We start from the raw sequence: 18,431 nt of genomic DNA on the forward strand, positions 1-18,431 counted from the left end.
CTACAGTCAAGCTAATTAACATATCCATCTCCTCACATAGTTACCTTTTTGTGTGTGTGTGGTGAGAGCACCTGAAATCTACTTCCAAAGCAAATTTCCAGCATTCAATATAGTACAGTAGACCCTTAAACAACATGGCTTTGAACTGCACTGGTCTACTTTCAATAAATACATTGGAAAAACTTTTGGAGATTTGCAACAATTTGGAAAAACTTGCAGACAAACCATGTAGCCTAGAAATATCGAAAAAGTTAAGAAAAAGGTATGTCATGAATGCATAAAATATATGTAATATACATATAACATACAAAATATGTATTAATCAACTGTTTATGTTATTGGTAAGGCTTCTGGTCAACAGTAGACTATTAATAGTTAAGTTTTGGAGGAGTCAAAATTTATACTTGGATTTTTAACTGTGCAGGGTGGTTGGTGCCTGTAACCCCCATGTTGTTCAAGGGTCAACTGTATTGTTAACTTTAGTCATCATGCTCTACATTAGTTATTTAGACTTATTCATCCTATGTAATTGCAATTTTGTACCCTTTGGCCAATATTTCCCCATTTTCCCCACCTCCTCACCCTGGTACCTACCATTCTACTCTCTGCTTCTATGTATTTGACATTTTTTGATTCCACATGTGAGATCATGCAATGCTTTTCTTTCTGTGTTTGGCTTACTTCAGTTAGCATAATGTCCTCTAGGTTCATCCAAGTAGTTGCAAATGGCAGGATTTTTTTTAAAGACTAATATTCCATTGTATATGTATACCACGGTTTCGTTATCCATTCATCTGTTAATGGACACTTAGGTTGTTTCCATCCCGTGACGAATGCTGCAATGAACATGGAAGCACAGATACCTCTTTGGGGTACTGATTTCATTTCCTTTGGATATATACAGAAGAGGAATCGCTGAATCATATGGTAGTTTCTTTCTTAATTTTTTGAGGAACTTTCATACTGTTTTTCATAATGGCTCTACCCCGTTTTTTCCATATCCTCACCAACAGTTGTATTTTACCTTTTTGATCTTTAATGCTTCCACCTAAGCAGTCTCCCACATTGTCATCACAAAAAGTGACACTCATCTACCACAATAATGATCTCCATGATTCAAAATATTGGTTATTACAACAATCCATAAATTATAGTATATGATCGTTTTAATTTTATTGGAATTCTAGTCAATTTGGGTCAGAGCAATTTAAATGCATTGTAATCAAAGAGAGTATGATGTAATGTGACAAATACCAGACTAGTAGTTGGACAATCTGGGTACGAGTCCTAGATCTTCCACTAGCTGATTATGTGACTTCAGGCAAAGTATTTAATTCATCAGGCTTTAGTTTTCTCATCTGCAAAATAAGGGAATTAGGCTGGATCATCTTTATAATACTTCTCAGTGCTTCCCTAAATGAGAATTCAAATAATAACATGTAATCATACCATTTGTCCATGAGAAGTATTTTTCATTTGACTTCAAGCATAGAAAGAGTCCTCTTCTGACACCTTTTTTATGAACACTTTTATTGAGGTTTAATTTACATAGAATAAAATTCATCCATTGCAAAAGTAGAGTTCAATGATTTTTAGTTAAGTTTATAGAGTTGTACAACCATCACCATCACTAAAATCAAATTTTAGAATAATCTCTTCAAATCACTAAAATCCAATTATAGAATATTTTCACCACTTCAAAAAATTTCCTTGAGCCCATTTTCAGCCAGTATCCACTCCCACCTCCAAACCTAGGCAACCACAGATCTGATTTCTGACTATATAACTTTGTCTTTTCTGGGCATTTCATATAAATGAATCATATAATATATAGTGGGGGTGTTACATCTGTAATAGAAAGAGAGAATTTTGCATTGGCCCATTTTGTTTGTTTTTATTTTATCGGTCAGGGTATTATTCACACTATATTTTCCAGTTTATTTTTGCCTTCTAAATTTGCTTATGGGGTTTTCAAATGTCAGCACTTTTGTTTGTAATTTTTATATTGTTAAATATACCAATTCTTTCCTTTATGGTTTGTGACTTTGGTGACAGGATTACAAAATCCTTCCTTGTACTACAATTATGTAAACATACCCCATATTTGCTTCATGTATCCTTATGGCTTCATTTTTACAACATGATATTTATCCCACCTAGAAATTGTTTTGCTTTAAGATACGTGAAGACAATACCTAATTTTGTTTTTTCCAAATGATTAACCAAGTGCCCCTACACTATTTGTTGAATAAGTCAGCATTTTTCCAGTGAGTTTGTGTAGCTTTTTTTAATCAAAGATAGATAGATAGATAGATAGATAGATAGATAGATAGATAGATGATAGATAGATGATAGAGAAATAGAGAGAGAGATAGACACAAATTCATGTATGTATACATACGCACATGGATTAAATTCTGGATTTCCTATTATGTTAGATTGATCTGATTGTTTATAATTGTGGTTTTATAAGATATCTGAAGATCTGGAAAGGCTCTCATTCTTAGCTCTTGTAGTACATTGATTCTTCTAGATGAACTTAGTTCATACCTTTACCCAATACCCCTCCCCAAATTCATTTAAGATTTTTGTTACTGCACTAAATGGATAGGATAATGTGGGAAGATGAATGCAGTTTTGCATGGGCTGAGTTTTAAATGAGGACAGGACATCCATGTGGAGCTGACCAGCATACCCTTGGATAATATGGGTCTGGAGCTCAGAAGAAGGGGTAAGATATGAGAAGAAATATTGGAGTCACCCATATCGAGGCCAAAAAAAAATGTCTAGCCATAGAAAAAGATAATTTAGTTAGGTGAGAAATGGAAAACAAGAAAGGAAGATAGACAAGGACAGTGTGTTGAGAAATATCCAGATTTCTGGAGGAGAAAAAGGAGCCATTGAAAGAACATTCAGATATAGGAGAATCAGGATAGTATGTTATTACCAAAACCGAGGAAAGAAAACGATTTCAGAAGGAAGAGGCATCATTATCTCAATGGTCTCATAGAGGTTGCGTATAAGGCATCTAAAGTGGTTAAAAGTACATAAGTGGACGATAGAACAGTGGTATGAGGGAGTGGAGGGAGAGGGATATGGGGAGCTGTTTTTCAATGGATATAAAGTTACAGTTACAGAAGAGGAGTAAGTTCCAGAGAACTGCTGAACAACTCAGTGCCTGTAGTTAGTAATAAGTGATTGTATTCTTAAAAACTTAAGAGGGTAAATCATGTTAAGCATTTGTAACACAAAAAAAGGGACACAAGGAAACTTTTGGAGATGATGGATACATTTATTACCTGGACTGTGGTGGTGGTAACAAAAGTATATACAAGTTCAAATTCACCAAATTGTATACATTAATTATGTGCAGCTTTTGTGTACAAATATTTTCAGTGATTCTAAATAGATCCTTAGAGAATGATGTCTGGCAGCTATTTGAGGGATAGTGGGGAGGTAGGGATTTGTGTGTTTCTATGGGTGGGTCAGAGAACTGTGAGGAAATATTCTGATAAAAGGAAATTATATAAGCCCTTAAGGGGAGTTTCATTCCCCAACTCCATCTTCCCCACCTAAAAGGGAATTTTAAAAAATAAAATAGTTAATGGGAAAAAAGTGAGTTAATTTTAAGGTTGCTAATGGACCACTGCTCCTACGCTAGCATCCTTTGTCATTTAATAGCTTGCTCTCTAGACAGCTGACATAGTAATCAAGATCTAATGAGAAAAATGAGAGATAATTTAATGCATGAATCAAAAAACACTTGATGGGAAGTGAGATTGCCTAGGATTCCTCTCGGTGGCTTATTTTTCACAGCTGCATGGTAACCTTTTCATTCTCATCAGAAATTGCAAAATAAAAGCATAAAAGAATTTTCAAATACTGAGAAGAGTCTTTTTCCGTATGGTTTCCTACTAGTGCTGTCCTGTTATCATCCTCATTTTACTGATGGAGAATACTAATCTGATTTAACTGTGTGATTCTTTTGTGACAATTAAGGGAATTGTATCATCCGGCCTAGATTAACATAATACCTTTAAAATATGCTGACCATATTCTCTTCCAATTATGAAACTGTAGTCGAATGTATGTTTACTTTGAGTTTCCATTAATTACATCTTAGAGATATGGAGGCAAGATAATCAGAGTAGCTTCCCATACTATTTCAGAAAACTAACAACTTGAAACTCAAGGTCCTTTATAATACAGCTGTTGATTCAATAGGGTTAGAGTCTTTTAAATGTCTTAGAAGAAAAAAAATGTCTTTAAATCAGGGCTCACATTTTACATGTCAAAAAACAATTAAAATCACTTAAAAATATTCTAGAAAAGAACTCTACGAGCAAAAACAAGGATTATTTTTTAAAACACAGTAAAAGGCAGGGTTAGCCAAAGTCACAAAAAAGTGCTGTTGATCTTTTAGCGGTTTCAAGTCCATTCTTTTGCTTCTGGGAGAGTAGGTACTTCCCTGATACAGAGCTTCTGACTTACCTCTAATTTCCTCCTACTTTCCACCTTCGTTTCTCCCATTTCCTTTGCCTTTCCATGTGTGGAGGTGAAGTGAAAGGATATGTGGTTGGCATTGAAAACGAAAAGGCTACCTGGATTCACCCCCCACACTGAACTGCAAACTTTAGCAAATGTAATAGATGACTCAGCTCCTTAATTTCAAGTTTTGTGTCTACCAAAATATATTTATGGTTGAGCAACTTTAAAGATTTATACTATCCTGAGAAGTGAACTGTCTAAAGTATAGAAACAACATCTATAATGTTAAATTCGTTAAATTTTATAACAAAGCCTCTTTTCAGCTGTACCTATTATGTATGTGGATATGCACATGAAAGATAATTCTGCGTACAGCTACTTAGTGTGAGCATGTGGCCACCACATAAAGTGCCCACTAGAGCTTTCACTGATTAGTATTCTACTTATTTATTTTCCATTTAAGAGAGCTGCTTTTGTTGAGTAATAACCAGACATATTGACAGTATTTAGCTTTCAAACTTTTACAGATGTGTAAGCTACCTATAAGCAAAAGAAAACATGCTTTATTCAGCTGTATAATTTCATACCTTTTTACTTTAGAAATCCTCAAAACAGTTTTTATATGCATCTTATAAAAGAATCATCAAATCATGGATGAATCTGTTGCTGGTAAAGCAGAACTGTTTACCAAGCTATGAGCAAGTGAGAACAGAAATGTAAGGCAAACCTCTAAGGAATGATACCAGTAAAGATCTGTTGATGAGCAATATAACTCCTATTTATAGGGCACCAGTACTAATACCAGCTCTGCATCTAAATCTGATGACAATTTTCCCTTCCTTCATTTCATTTAGTTGCTGATTACACAGGACTTGAAATACGGTGATTTGAAATGTCCTAATAATTAATAAAATTTCCTCGATCTAGGAACCACTTTTTTTTAATTTTTTATTTTATATAGGAGTATAGCCAATTAACAATGTTGTGATAGTTTCAGTTGCACAGCAAAGTGACTCAGCCATACATATACATGTATCCATTCTCCCCCAGTCTCGCCTCCCATCCAGGCTGCCACATAACATTGAGCAGAGATCCCTGTGCTAAATAGTAGGTCCTTGTCGGTTATCCTTTTTAAATATAGCAGTGTGTACATGTCAATGCCAAACTCCCTAACTATCCCTTCCCTCCACCCTTCTCCCACTGGTAACCGTAATTTCATTCTCTAAGTCTGTGAGTCTGTTTCTGTTTTGTAAATACGTTCATTTTTATCGTTTCTTTTTAGTTTCCACATATAAACGATATCATATGATATTTCTTTCTCTGTCTGACTTACTTCACTCAGTATGGAAATCTCTAGGTGCATCTATTTTGCTGCAAATGACATTATTTCATTCTCATTTTATGGCTGAGTAATATTCCATTGTATATGTGTACCACATCTTCTTTATCCATTCCTCTGTCAATGGACATTAAGGCTGCTTCCATGTCTTGGCTATTGTAAACAGTGCTGCAATGAACATTGGGGTGCATGTATCCTTTTGGACCATGTTTTTCTCCTGATATATGCCCAGGAGTGTGATTGCAGGGTCATATGGTAGCTCTATTTTTAGTTTTTTAAGGAACCTCCATACTGTTCTCCATAGTGGCTGTACCAATTTACATTCCCACCCACAGTGTAGGAGGGTTAGGAACCATTCTTTTATAGAAAAAAAATCAGTTGAATTTTTAGTGGACTTTGCATTAAAACTCTGGTAAAACTTCCCTGAATATCTTTAATTCTCAATGCACTCATATGTGAGTTCCTGGATGAGCAATGTTTTCCTCCTAGTCATTTCCCATGTTCATACACTGCACCCTTATATGTCTTTCCATGGGAAGGAATGGACTCAAAAAATCTTAGGAGAACTGATAACTATTTCTGTTCTGCTTTCTATGGTGAAATAAATTGTTCATTACCGAGGGGCTGAGAACTTCCACTAGTATTTATCCAAACAATCTATGACATGGCTGTGCAGAAAGAAAAGAGAGAAACATTAGCCCTATTTTTCTAAGGGATAGAGGTAGGGGAAATCTTAAGACAGAGGATTATCTTGTAGACACACTATACTGTGAATTAGCCACTTCTCCTAGCTCAGCACAGAGAACTTTTTAGTACACTGATTTTTCTGAGTTAACTTTTCTTTTATTTTTTCTTTTCTCATTTTTAAACTATCAGGGTTTTTAAAAAAATTTCATTGCTGTTTTATTAGTATGACAGCCAGTGATTGACTACTCATTCATACTTACAGTATGCAAACTTCTTTTTCCAGTTTTGTTGAGATATAATTGACCTACAGCACAGTATAAGATTAAGGTGTACAACATAATAATTCGAATTACATATATCATCAAATGATTACCACAAAAGTTTTAGTAAAAATCCCCCACCTCATATAGAAACAACATTAAAGAAATAGAAAATTTTTTTCCTTGTGATGAGAGCTCTTAGGATTTACTCTCTTAGCAATTTTCATTTATAACACACAGCAGTGTTAGTTATCTTTGTCATGTTGTGCATTACATTCCTAGTATTTATTTATCTTATAACTGGAAGTTTGTACCTTTTGACCACCTTCATCCAATCTCCCATCCACCCACCCCTGCCTCTGGTAGCCACAAATCTGATCTCTTTTTGTATGAGTTTGTTTCTGGAGTATAATTGACCTATGATGCTTTGTTAATTCCTGATATAAAAAATAGTGATTCAATATTTCTATACATTTCAAAATGTTCACCATGACAAGTATAGTTGTCATCTGTCACTACAAAGATATTACATAATTATTGACTACAATTCCCCACACTGTACATTTCATACCTGTAACTAATTTATTTTGTAATTGAAAGTTTCTTCCAATTAATCTTCCTCAACTATTTCTGTCCTGCCCACACCCCACCCCATCTGACAACCACCTGTTTGTTCCCTGTATCTATGACTCTATTTCTTTTTGATTAGTTTGTTCCTCTGTTTTGTTTTTTAGATTCCACATATAAGTGAAATCACACAGTATTTGTCATTCACTGTTTGACTTATTTCATTTAGCATAATACCCTCTAGGCCCATCCATGTTTTTGCAAATGGCAAGATTTCATTCTTTTTATAGCTGAGTAATATTCCACTGTGTGTATATGTGTGTGTGTGTGTGTGTGTGTGTCTGTGTGTATACCAGATTTTTCCTTATCCATTCATCTAGAATGGGCACTTAAATTGCTTCCATTTCTTGGCTATTGTAAGCAATGCTGCAATGAACATAGGGGTGCATATATCTTTTTGAATTAGTGTTCTCATTTTCTTTGGTGAATACCCAGAAGTGGAATTGCTAGATCATATGGTAGTTTTATTTTTAATTTTTGAGAAGTCTCCATGCTGTTTTCCATAGTATCTGCCAGCACCAATGTACATTCCCACTAACAGTACACGAGGGTTCCCTTTTCTCCCCATCCTCGCCAACAGTTGTTATTTCTTGCCTTTTTGATAATAGGCATTCTGACAGATGTGAAGTGATATCTCAAAATGGTTTTGATTTGCATTTCCCTGATGATTAGTGATGTTGAGCATCTTTTCCTGTTGGTCATCTGTATGTCTTCTTCGAAAAAAAAATGTCTATTCAGGTCCTCTACTTATTTTTTACTTGGGTTGTTTGTATTTTTGATATTGAGTTGTATGATATCTTTGTATATTTTGGATCTTAACCCCTTATCAGATACATCCTTTGAAAATATTTTCTCCCATTCAGTAAGCGGCCTTTTTGTTTTGTTGACAGTTTCCTTTACTCTGCAAAAGCTTTTTAGTTTGATGTAGTTTTATTTGTTTATTTTTGCTTTTGTTTTCCTTGACTGAGGATATATATCCAAAAAATACTGCTAAGACTGATGTCAAGGAACTTATTACCTATGTTTTCTTCTAGAAGTTTATAATATCAGGTCTTACAGTTAAACCTTTAATCTGTTTTGAGTTTTTGTATATGGTGTGAGAAAGTAGTCTATTTTGATTCTTTTCTATGTAGCTGACTAGTTTTTTAAACACTATTTATTGAAGAAGCTGTACTTTCCCTATTGTATATTCTTGCCTCCCTGGTCATAGATTAATTGCCCTTATAATTGTGGGTTCATTTCTGGGCTCTCTGATTCTGTTGATCTATGTATCTGTTTTTGTACTAGAATCTTACTGTTCATTACTGTAGCTTTATGGTATAGTATGAAATCAGGGAGCGTGCTACCTCTTGTTTTGTTCTTCTTTCTTAAGATTATTTCAGCTATTTGGGGTCTTTTGTGCTTCCATACAAATTTTAGAATTATTTTTTCTAGTTCTCTGAAAAATGCCATTGGTATTTTGGTAGGGAACGCATTGAATCTGTAGATTGTTTTGTGTAGTATGGTTCTTTTAACAATATTAATTCTTCCAACCCATGAACGCAGAATTTCTTTCCATCTGTTTTGTCATCTTCAATTTATTTCCTCAGTATCTTATAATTTTCAGAGTACAGATCTTTTACCTCCTTAGTCAGATGTATTCCTTAGTAATTTATTCTTTTTGATGCGATTGTGAATGGGATTGTTTTCATAAATTCTCTTTCTGGTAGTTCACTGTTAGTGTATAGAAACACAACAGATTTCTGCATATTAATTTGTTATCCTGCAACTTTACCAAATTCATTGACGAGTTCTAGTACTTTTTAGGGGTATATTTAGTATTTTCTATGTATAGTGTCATATCATCTGTAAACAGTAAGAGTCTTCCTTATTCCTTTCCAATTTAGATGTCTTTTATTTATTTTTCTTATCTGATTGCTATGTCTAAGACTTCCAATACTATGTTGAATAAAAGTGGTGACAGTGCCACTCACTGATGGAGAGAGTTGTGTCCCACAGTCTCTGGCTATAGGGCCCTGGGAGTCCTGGGGTTAGCACAGGTGCACTGGTGACCTGGGCCAGGTCCTGGGCACTCTGGTGGATGTAGTCAGGTCCTGGAGCAGCTGGGAGCTTAGGAGATCCTAAGGCAGTCAGCCTGCTCATGGGTGAGGCTGTGTCCCTTCCTGGCTAGCTGTTTGGTCTGCAGCATCCCAGAACTGGTGCCCACCAGTTGGTGGGCAGGGTGGGTCCTGGCACTAATAAGCTAGAGGGGGGATTCCAAAGTAGTGCTTACCAGCAACAATGTCCTTATGGTGGAATGAACTCCCCCAAATGGCTACTGCCAGCGTCTGTGTCTCCAAGATGAGTTTTAATCACCCCCTGCTTCTCCAGGAGGCTCTCTAAGATCAGCAAGTACATCTGAGCCAGGCTCCTTTCAAATTATTGCTTCTGCCCTGGATCTTGGAGGGTGTGAGATTTTGTGTGTGCCCTTTAAGAGTGGAGTCTTTTTCCCACAGCCCTCTGGCTCTCCTGAAAGTAAGCCCTGCCTTCAAAGCCAAACTTTCCGGGTAGCTCATTTTCCCAGTGCAGGACCCCTGGGCTGAGGAGCCTGATGTGGGGTTTCAATCCCTTGCTCCTTGGGGAGAACCTCTGCAATTATAATTATCCTCCTGTTTGTGGGTCACCTTCCCCAGGTGTATGGTTCTTCACTATACTGTGTCTTTGCCCCTCCTACCCCTCTTCTTGTGGCTCCTTCATTATATGTCTAGCAGTTAAGATTCTTTCCTGCTAGTCTTCATGCTGCTCTCATGGGTAGTTGCTCTGAAATAGTTGCAATTTTGGTGTGCCCATGGGAGGAGGTGAGCTCAGGGTCTTCCTACTCTGCCATCTTGGCCACTCCCCCTACAGTATCAGAATACTAAATTTTGATCATAAAAAGAATACATGTTCATTATATAAAATATTGGAACATACAATGAAAAAGTTAGAAATATTCCTACCCCTCAGTGATATCCTCTCTTGAAATGGAGTTGAGAGAATATTTATGCCAGTGTTTTCTCTGCATATATACAGGATTGTTTGTGTGTGTGTACACGCATATACACATCCCTTTTTACAAAATTGAAAATATACTATATTTATAGCTTTATATCATGTATTTGAACATTATTTGTATCACTTTTTTCTTATTAAAATGGGCAATACATGTTTATTGTAGAAAATATTTAAATATAAAGCAAATGAAAAATATAAATATTTTTATAATATTTTAAAATATAAATATTTTAAAATATAAAATATAAAGCTTAAATATATAAGCAAATGAAAGAAAATAAGAATTATTAAAGCAAGTAAATTAGACAAAATGAAGAGTAATAAAAGTTGCCTGTAATTTCAATCAGAAATAATAATGGCAATGTTTTGGTGTAAATAACATCAGTATTTCTTTTCTCCATGAAAATGTGTACTTGTTTTCTTTTATAAAATTAAGATCACAGTGTACCTATAGAGTAGATTTTGTCACCTTCAGTTTTTCTCTTTCCAATAGATCATGAATATTCTCTTTATTATCAACTATTATTCTACTTCATTTTTAGTGGCTTTCTAGTATTTATTGTAAGGATAAACCCTACACGATTTATCCAAGCCTTCATTGTTAAGCATATAGGTTACTTCATTTTTTAAATTATAAGCAGCACAGTGATGACCATCCTTAAATTCAAATCCATCCACATTTATTTCATTAGAATACATTGTTAGAAGTAGAATTGCCATTTGTGTCTTTTTACAATAGAGAAATTATTTAAGTGATTTTGAAAAAAGCATTCTCAATAAAGTTTTAAGGAATGAAAAATGAAATCATGGCCTTCTTTGTTTCTGTAGAGGAGTCCAGTGAAGTTGTTCTAAATGAGGCAAGGGCTCATAAGGAGGAGAACCACCATACAGTATCCTCAGATAATGTGGTATGTACGTTTTGAAATTCTTTCCTCATTATATGATGGATTCCAAGGATTTGTTTCCAGTTGGTGACAATATCAGCATTGTCAGAATAAAGTCTTGCTCCACTTCACAAACCAAAACGGATCTGTTACCAATGCAATGATATGTCTTATAGGGTTTAATAAATGAAATTTAAAGCAATGTCATTTATACCGTTTTTTTTAATTTAGGAGCTTTGCAAATATAAAAACCTAATGCTTACTACACATGTGACATTTTATACATAACAAGTTATTTTGCTTCAACACATTTAGCAAAGAGCAGATTTTTTCTCATTTGACAGATGGCAGAGTTAAAAAAGTTTAGCCTGAGACCATGGAGGAAGGCTTACTTAGTTCTGGGACTTGTATCCAAGGATTCCTGATTCTTGTGTTCTTTGTTCAGACCATACCTATCTATACTGTTTTTGGAAACTTTTCTTCTTTTTAGTTAAATTGGACTCTGCTGGTCATCTTAAAAATTGCAGCAATGGAAGAAAGGCAGTATTAAGAAACTGAATAGCAAGCAGATACAGCCTACATGTGGATTAAACTGAGTTTTGTGAAAATGTAAACATTGATATGTAGAGATCTTCTCTAAGCAGCTGTATCAGCAGCATCTGTTTATATTCTGACTCCAACAAATAATACAGAAATCAAGATGGTATTAACCTAAAGTCAGACATAAAGGCAAATGTCATTGTGCTTTTGCTTTTGAATCAGAGTTTTGTGCTTGTGCTTGATTGCAAACTTTACAAATGGTCCCTATAATGGATTTTTCTGTTACAAAATGGCTGTAACTTCAAGATTTACCCTGGCTTCCATTACAAACATTATTTATCTGACACTATAATTCTGTCACATCTCCTTAATAAAAGTTGAGCACATAAAATACAGTTTTGTTCTTTTTTTGTTAGATATCAACAATATATAACAGTATTTTCCACATACAGAGTGTAATTTAGGATTGCATTTTACTGATTTCAGTCCTGATTTAAGTTTATATTTGGCCCTTCTAAGAGTAAATTCAATGGACATATAGGAAAACATACTTTTATTCTGAGGCAAAGTTGTGTTTTCATTAGATAGCTAGTAATAATTGTTTTCCACAATTATTAATTGTGCTAATATTCTTAATTTCACCAAGTAATAATCTCCTTTGCTCCAGATTTGAGTAATACTATTACAAATTATATACAATTATTTACAAATTGGAACTCTTTTCCCCCAAAGACATGTTCACTTTTAGTCTGAATTTCTCAGCATTGGATCTCCCCTGTGGCAGACATTTGAAGATAATGAATGAAGTCGTGGCATGGGATGATCCACAGTCACTTAGGCACCTAATTTTTCAAGAGCAATTGATTTTCAGAGACAAAACTCCAAACTTTCAAAAGTTGATCTCCTCTGCCTATAACTTTTGAGTGTCCCCAATTATTCATGGATGACAAATCACAAAGACATATAAGACCTATTTATATGCGCAAATCTATACAGTGGTCCTTGGGGCCTTCCTCCCTGGATTACTTAGCTCTTTTTTCCAAGAACCAATCCAAATAGAAAAATCTAAAAAAACAACATCAAAAAAGATATCAAATCTGCATTCTGGTGAGAGCTTACACGATTAAGCCCCAAGTTTATAGTGATTATAATAGAAAACAAAACATTAGATTCATCTCCAGGCAGCAGTAGAAAGCAACTTCATTGCAGCTGTCCTCCTGACTCAGAAACCAGCAGGTCACAAACGCTGTTATGGTATCATATCCTCATAGGCAATATATCAAATATGATCATTCCCAGTTCATTTGTGATTTTTAATCACCATATCTATTGCTGGGTAGGAAACTTGATTTCAAATTCTGCCTACGACATGTTGCTATTAATGTGATTGTTCTTAAAAGACTGCCTAGTGACTAACTCTAGCTTAGCTTTTCTCTTTTTTAAATTTTCTTTTGGGTTGGCAGGACTTAAATGTTTAAAAGTGTTTTTTCTTAACTGTGTTTTTCATATGCAAAAGAAAAATTAAAGCCAATTTTGTTTTTTCGTTTTACTTTTTCTTTTTTTAAAAAAAGTTCTATGATTAGAGAACTTGCCTTTCCTCCATGGTTGGAGCTTATTGGTCATTTTTTTTTCCATCAGTGCTAAGCTGTTTTGTTCATTCTTTTGACAAATATTTAATTAGTACCTACTGTGTGCGAGATACTGTACAAATTATGCTGTACCTTAATTCTAAAGCTAAGGGCAGTTTAGTGTGTCTCTTGTTCTTGCTCTCTCCTCTTTCTCACTGTCTAGTGAAGGAAACAAATCATCCTGCTCTTTTTGCCATTACACTATAAATGTCTGTTTTTAATTGTATAACTAATGGAGTGCCGTAAGTAAGTGAATTTCTTTTTAAAGCTGTATTTGACTTTGCAATACATGTCATATGTTGATATTTTACATTACAATTTGCAAAGAGATATATGGAAACTTAAAAAAGAAAGCCCTTCCAACCAATTAAATTTGGTTATCGTTGAATAGACTACCCTTATAGGAAGCAAGCTCCCTTCCTGGAGGGCACTATTTAAGCAGAGTTCGAATGCCTATTATTTCAGGGATATTGTGAAAGTGTTTTTTTTCTGTTTTAAATAGTATTACAATAATTTTCTGTTACTAAGGGAGGTGGCTCAGACACATACTGGGTGTAAAGCTGAGGAACCAGTCAGTTAGAGTTATTCTGGATAACCTAGACTAGATAACCTCATCACTAAAACTGAATATTGAATGTATATATGCTCTATACATTACTGAGTATAGTGATGATCAGATATATATTTAGGAAAACTTCTTTACTTGTGTTACAGAAAATAGAAATTATTGATGATGAAGAAAGTGACATGATAAGTAATTCTGAAGTAGAACAAGTGAATTCTCTCTTGGATTATAAGGTAAAAGTATTTTCAGATTCTGAATTTTTTAAGAGAAGGTATTAAAGGAGGCAGACTTTTACAGTACCTCCATACCGGTTTATTTCACTTCTATTTGATAAATTAGGTATACTGGGACTCTGCATTGACTCTCTCAGGCACTTGGATATCAGTCAGAGTGCTGGACATTTTAATTAATGCTGGCTGGTTTAGTGGTTATGGTTTTAAGCACAGTTTGCTGAACAGGAGTAATTATTGATGGTGTATGGCAAGATAAGGCATAGTGGTGGTTAATGTGAAATGTATGACAATGGCTTTTTAAAGTCCATGTTCATTTTTAAATGATGGTAAAGGGGGTATTTTCTCCAGTGTCCCTTGCTAATTTTATCTTGAATTTCAATTTCTGAAGACATTTTTTGAATATAAGAATATACCTGTTTTAGAAGTTTAAAAACAATTCCCAAAGCAAATACTGAATGAATATTAAAAGAAATTACCTTTTCTTAATGTCATTTGTTACTGAACTGAAAGACTTACTTTGACAGTGTGCCATACATAATTTTGTTTTTATTAAATTTTGACATAAACTATCAGTCTAATATGTCAATATGTTTTCTGCATAGAGGTGTAATTGTTTTCCCTTTGTTAATCAATATCCTGTCTTACTATGTAATTTGGGGCCTTCTGAAATTTGGCAACAGATTCATCCATTTCATGTACAAAAGCTATTTTCTTAAATATCATACATCTTCAAAGCAGAGACTAGTAATCTTAAGATATTAACAATAAATAACATTTAATCAGAAAAGACAACAGCTGTCATTTTCTCAAAAATATTTTCAGTTTTACTATAATTGAAAGTTATGTCATTCAAAGATTCTGTTTTCCAAATGTTCATAACATGTCAGACTTTAAAATATTGAACATTGTAAACACAGAAGGAAATTAGTTTTTGAAATTTATTTGCTAAGTGGTCAAAGAGCACAATATAATCCTATATTTAAACTGTATTTTCAGCTAATAAAATTATAAAGTTGTTGGTTCTGAGGTGCAGGAGATCCTTGTAATCACTCCCACATGGTCATACAATATTTCTAAATGCCCAGTTCAGAATTAAAATGGCTCTGCAAGCCACCACTTGGCACAGGCTATGGAAACTACAAACGAGAGGACCGGATTGCACAGCTGTTAAGTGTGCTCCACTTAGTACACGCAAACAGTTCAGATAAGGCTGGACCCAGAACTCAGAGGATTCTTTCTAGTACATTTCCACTCCGGGGCACGAGCCCACTTGAGAAGGTTTCAAGCTGAAGACCTGAACAGGCCAGAGTATCCAGCCCAGAAATTTGAATTATCATTTTAATTGACTTCTAAAGGACATTTAATGATCCAGTGTTTTCTTTTTCTTTTTTAACATCTTTATTGGTGTACAATTGCTTTACAAGGGTGTGTGAGTTTCTGCTTTATAACAAAGTGAATCAGTTATACATATACATATGTTCCCATAACTCTTCCCTCTTGCATCTCCCTCCCTCCCACCCTCCCTATCCCACCCCTCCAGGTGGTCACAAAGCACCGAGCTGATCTCCCTGTGCTATGCAGCTGCTTCCCACTAGCTATCTAACTTACGTTTGGTAGTGTATATATGTCCATGCCTCTCTCTTGCTTTGTCACAGCTCACCCTTCGCCCTCGCCATACCCTCAAGTCCGTTCTCTAGTAGGTTTGTGTCTTTATTCCTGTCATACCCCTAGGTTCTTCATGACATTTTTTTCTTAAATTCCATATATATGTGTTAGCATACGGTATTTGTCTCTCTTTCTGACTTACTTCACTCTGTACGACAGACTCTAGGTCTATCCACCTCATTACAAATAGCTCAATTTCATTTCTATTTATGGCTGAGTAACATTCCATTGTATATATGGGCCACATCTTCTTTATCCATTCATCCGATGATGGGCACTTAGGCTGTTTCCATCTCTGGGCTATTGTAAATAGAGCGGCAATGAACATTTTGGTACATGACTCTTTTTGAATTATGGTTTTCTCAGGGTATATGCCCAGTAGTGGGATTGCTGGGTCACATGGTTGTTCTATTTGTAGTTTTTTAAGGAACCTCCATACTGTTCTCCATAGTGGCTGTACCAATTCACATTCCCACCAGCAGTGCAAGAGTGTTCCCTTTTCTCCACACCCTCCCCAGCATTTATAGTCTCTAGATTTTTTGAAGATGGCCATTCTGACTGGTGTGAGATGATATCTCATTGTAGTTTTGATTGGCATTTCTCTAATGATTAATGATGTTGAGCATTCTTTCATGTGCTTGTTGGCAGTCTGTATATTTTCTTTGGAGAAATGTCTATTTAGGTCTTCTGACCATTTTTGGATTGGGTTGTTTCTTTTTTTTGTTATTGAGCTACATGAGCTGCTTGTAAATATTGGAAATTAATCCCTTGTCAGTTGCTTCATTTGCAAATATTTTCTCCCATTCTGAGGGTTGTCTTTTGGTCTTGTTTATGGTTCCCTTTGTTGTGCAAAAGCTCTGAAGTTTCATTAGGTCCCATTTGTTTATTTTTGTTTTTATTTCCATTTCTCTAGGGTGTGGGTCAATAGGACCTTGCTGTGATTTATGTCATACAGTGTTCTGCCTATGACTTCCTCTAAGAGTTTGATAGTTTCTGGCCTTACATTTAGGTCTTTAATCCATTTTGAGCTTCTTTTTGTGTATGGTGTTAGGGAGTGATCTAATCTCATACTTTTACATGTACCTGTCCAGTTTTCCCAGCACCACTTATTGAAGAGGCTGTCCTTTCTCTACGGTACATTCCTGCATCCATTATCAAAGATATGGTGACCATATGTGCGTGGGTTTATCTCTGGGCTTTCTATCCTGTTCCATTGATCTATCTTTCTGTTTTTGTGCCAGTACCATACTGTCTTGATTACTGTAGCTTTGTAGTATAGTCTGAAGTCAGGGAGCCTGATTCCTCCAGTTCCTTTTTTCGTTCTCAAGATTGCTTTGGCTATTCGGGGTCTTTTGTGTTTCCATACAAATTGTGAACTTTTTGTTCTAGTTCTGTGAAAAATGCCAGTGGTAGTTTGATAGGGATTGCATTGAATCTGTTGATTGCTTTGGGTAGTAGAGTAATTTTCACAATGTTGATTCTTCCAATCCAAGAACATGGTATATCTCTCCATCTATTTGTATCATTTTTAATTTTTTTCATCAGTGTCTTATAATTTTCTGCATACAGGTGTTTTGTCTCCTTAGGTAGGTTTATTCCTAGATATTTTATTCTTTTTGTTGCAGTGGTAAATGGGAGTGTTTTCTTGATTTCACTTTCAGATTTTTCGTCATTACTGCATAGGAATGCCACAGATTTCTGTGCATTAATTTTGTATCCTGCAACTTTACCGAATTCATTGATCAGCTCTAGTAGTTTTCTGGTAGCATTTTTAGCATTCTTTATGTATAGTATCAGGTCATCTGCAAACAGTGACAGTTTTACTTCTTCTTTTCCGATTTGGATTATTTTATTTCCTTTTCTTCTCTGATTGCTGTGGCTACAACTTCCAAAACTATGTTGAATAAGAGTGGTGAGAGTGGGCAACCTTATCTTGTTCCTGATCTTAGTGGAAATGCTTTCAGTTTTTCACCATTGAGGATGATGTTGGCTGTGGGTTTGTCATATATGGCCTTTATTATGTTGAGGAAAGTTCCCTCTATGCCTACATTCTGCACGGTTTTTATCATAAATGCGTGTTGAATTTTGTTGAAAGTTTTCTCTGCATCTATTGAGATGATCATATGTTTTTTCTCCTTCAATTTGTTAATATGGTTTATCACATTGATTAATTTGTGTATATTTAAGAATCCTTGTATTCCTGGAATAAACCTCACTTGATTATGTTGGATGATCCCTTTAATGTGCTGTTGGATTCTGTTTGCTAGTGTTTTGTTGAGGATTTTTGCATCTATGTTCATCAGTGATATTTGCCTATAGTTTTCTTTTATGTGACATCTTTTTCTGGTTTTGGTATCAAGGTAATAGTGGCCTCGTAGAATGAATTTGGGAGTGTTCCTCCCTCTGCTATATTTTGGAAGAGTTTGAGAAGGATAGGTGTTAGCTCTTCTCTAAATGTTTGATTGAATTTGCCTGTGAAGCC

General features: G+C 35.1%; 1 protein-coding gene across 1 annotated transcript in view; it reads left to right on the top strand.

Annotated features, from left to right (window-relative positions):
- HDX (highly divergent homeobox) overlaps positions 1-18,431 on the top strand; it is a 148,938-nt gene that overhangs the window by 115,398 nt on the left and 15,109 nt on the right. Inside the window, exons 6-7 of the mRNA XM_060138433.1 lie at positions 11,263-11,342; positions 14,201-14,284. Of these exons, the coding sequence (XP_059994416.1) occupies positions 11,263-11,342; positions 14,201-14,284 (164 nt within the window). The remainder of the gene's footprint in view (positions 1-11,262; positions 11,343-14,200; positions 14,285-18,431) is intronic.

This window comes from Lagenorhynchus albirostris, chromosome X, assembly GCF_949774975.1.
Source record: "Lagenorhynchus albirostris chromosome X, mLagAlb1.1, whole genome shotgun sequence".
Classification (NCBI taxonomy): domain Eukaryota; kingdom Metazoa; phylum Chordata; class Mammalia; order Artiodactyla; family Delphinidae; genus Lagenorhynchus; species Lagenorhynchus albirostris.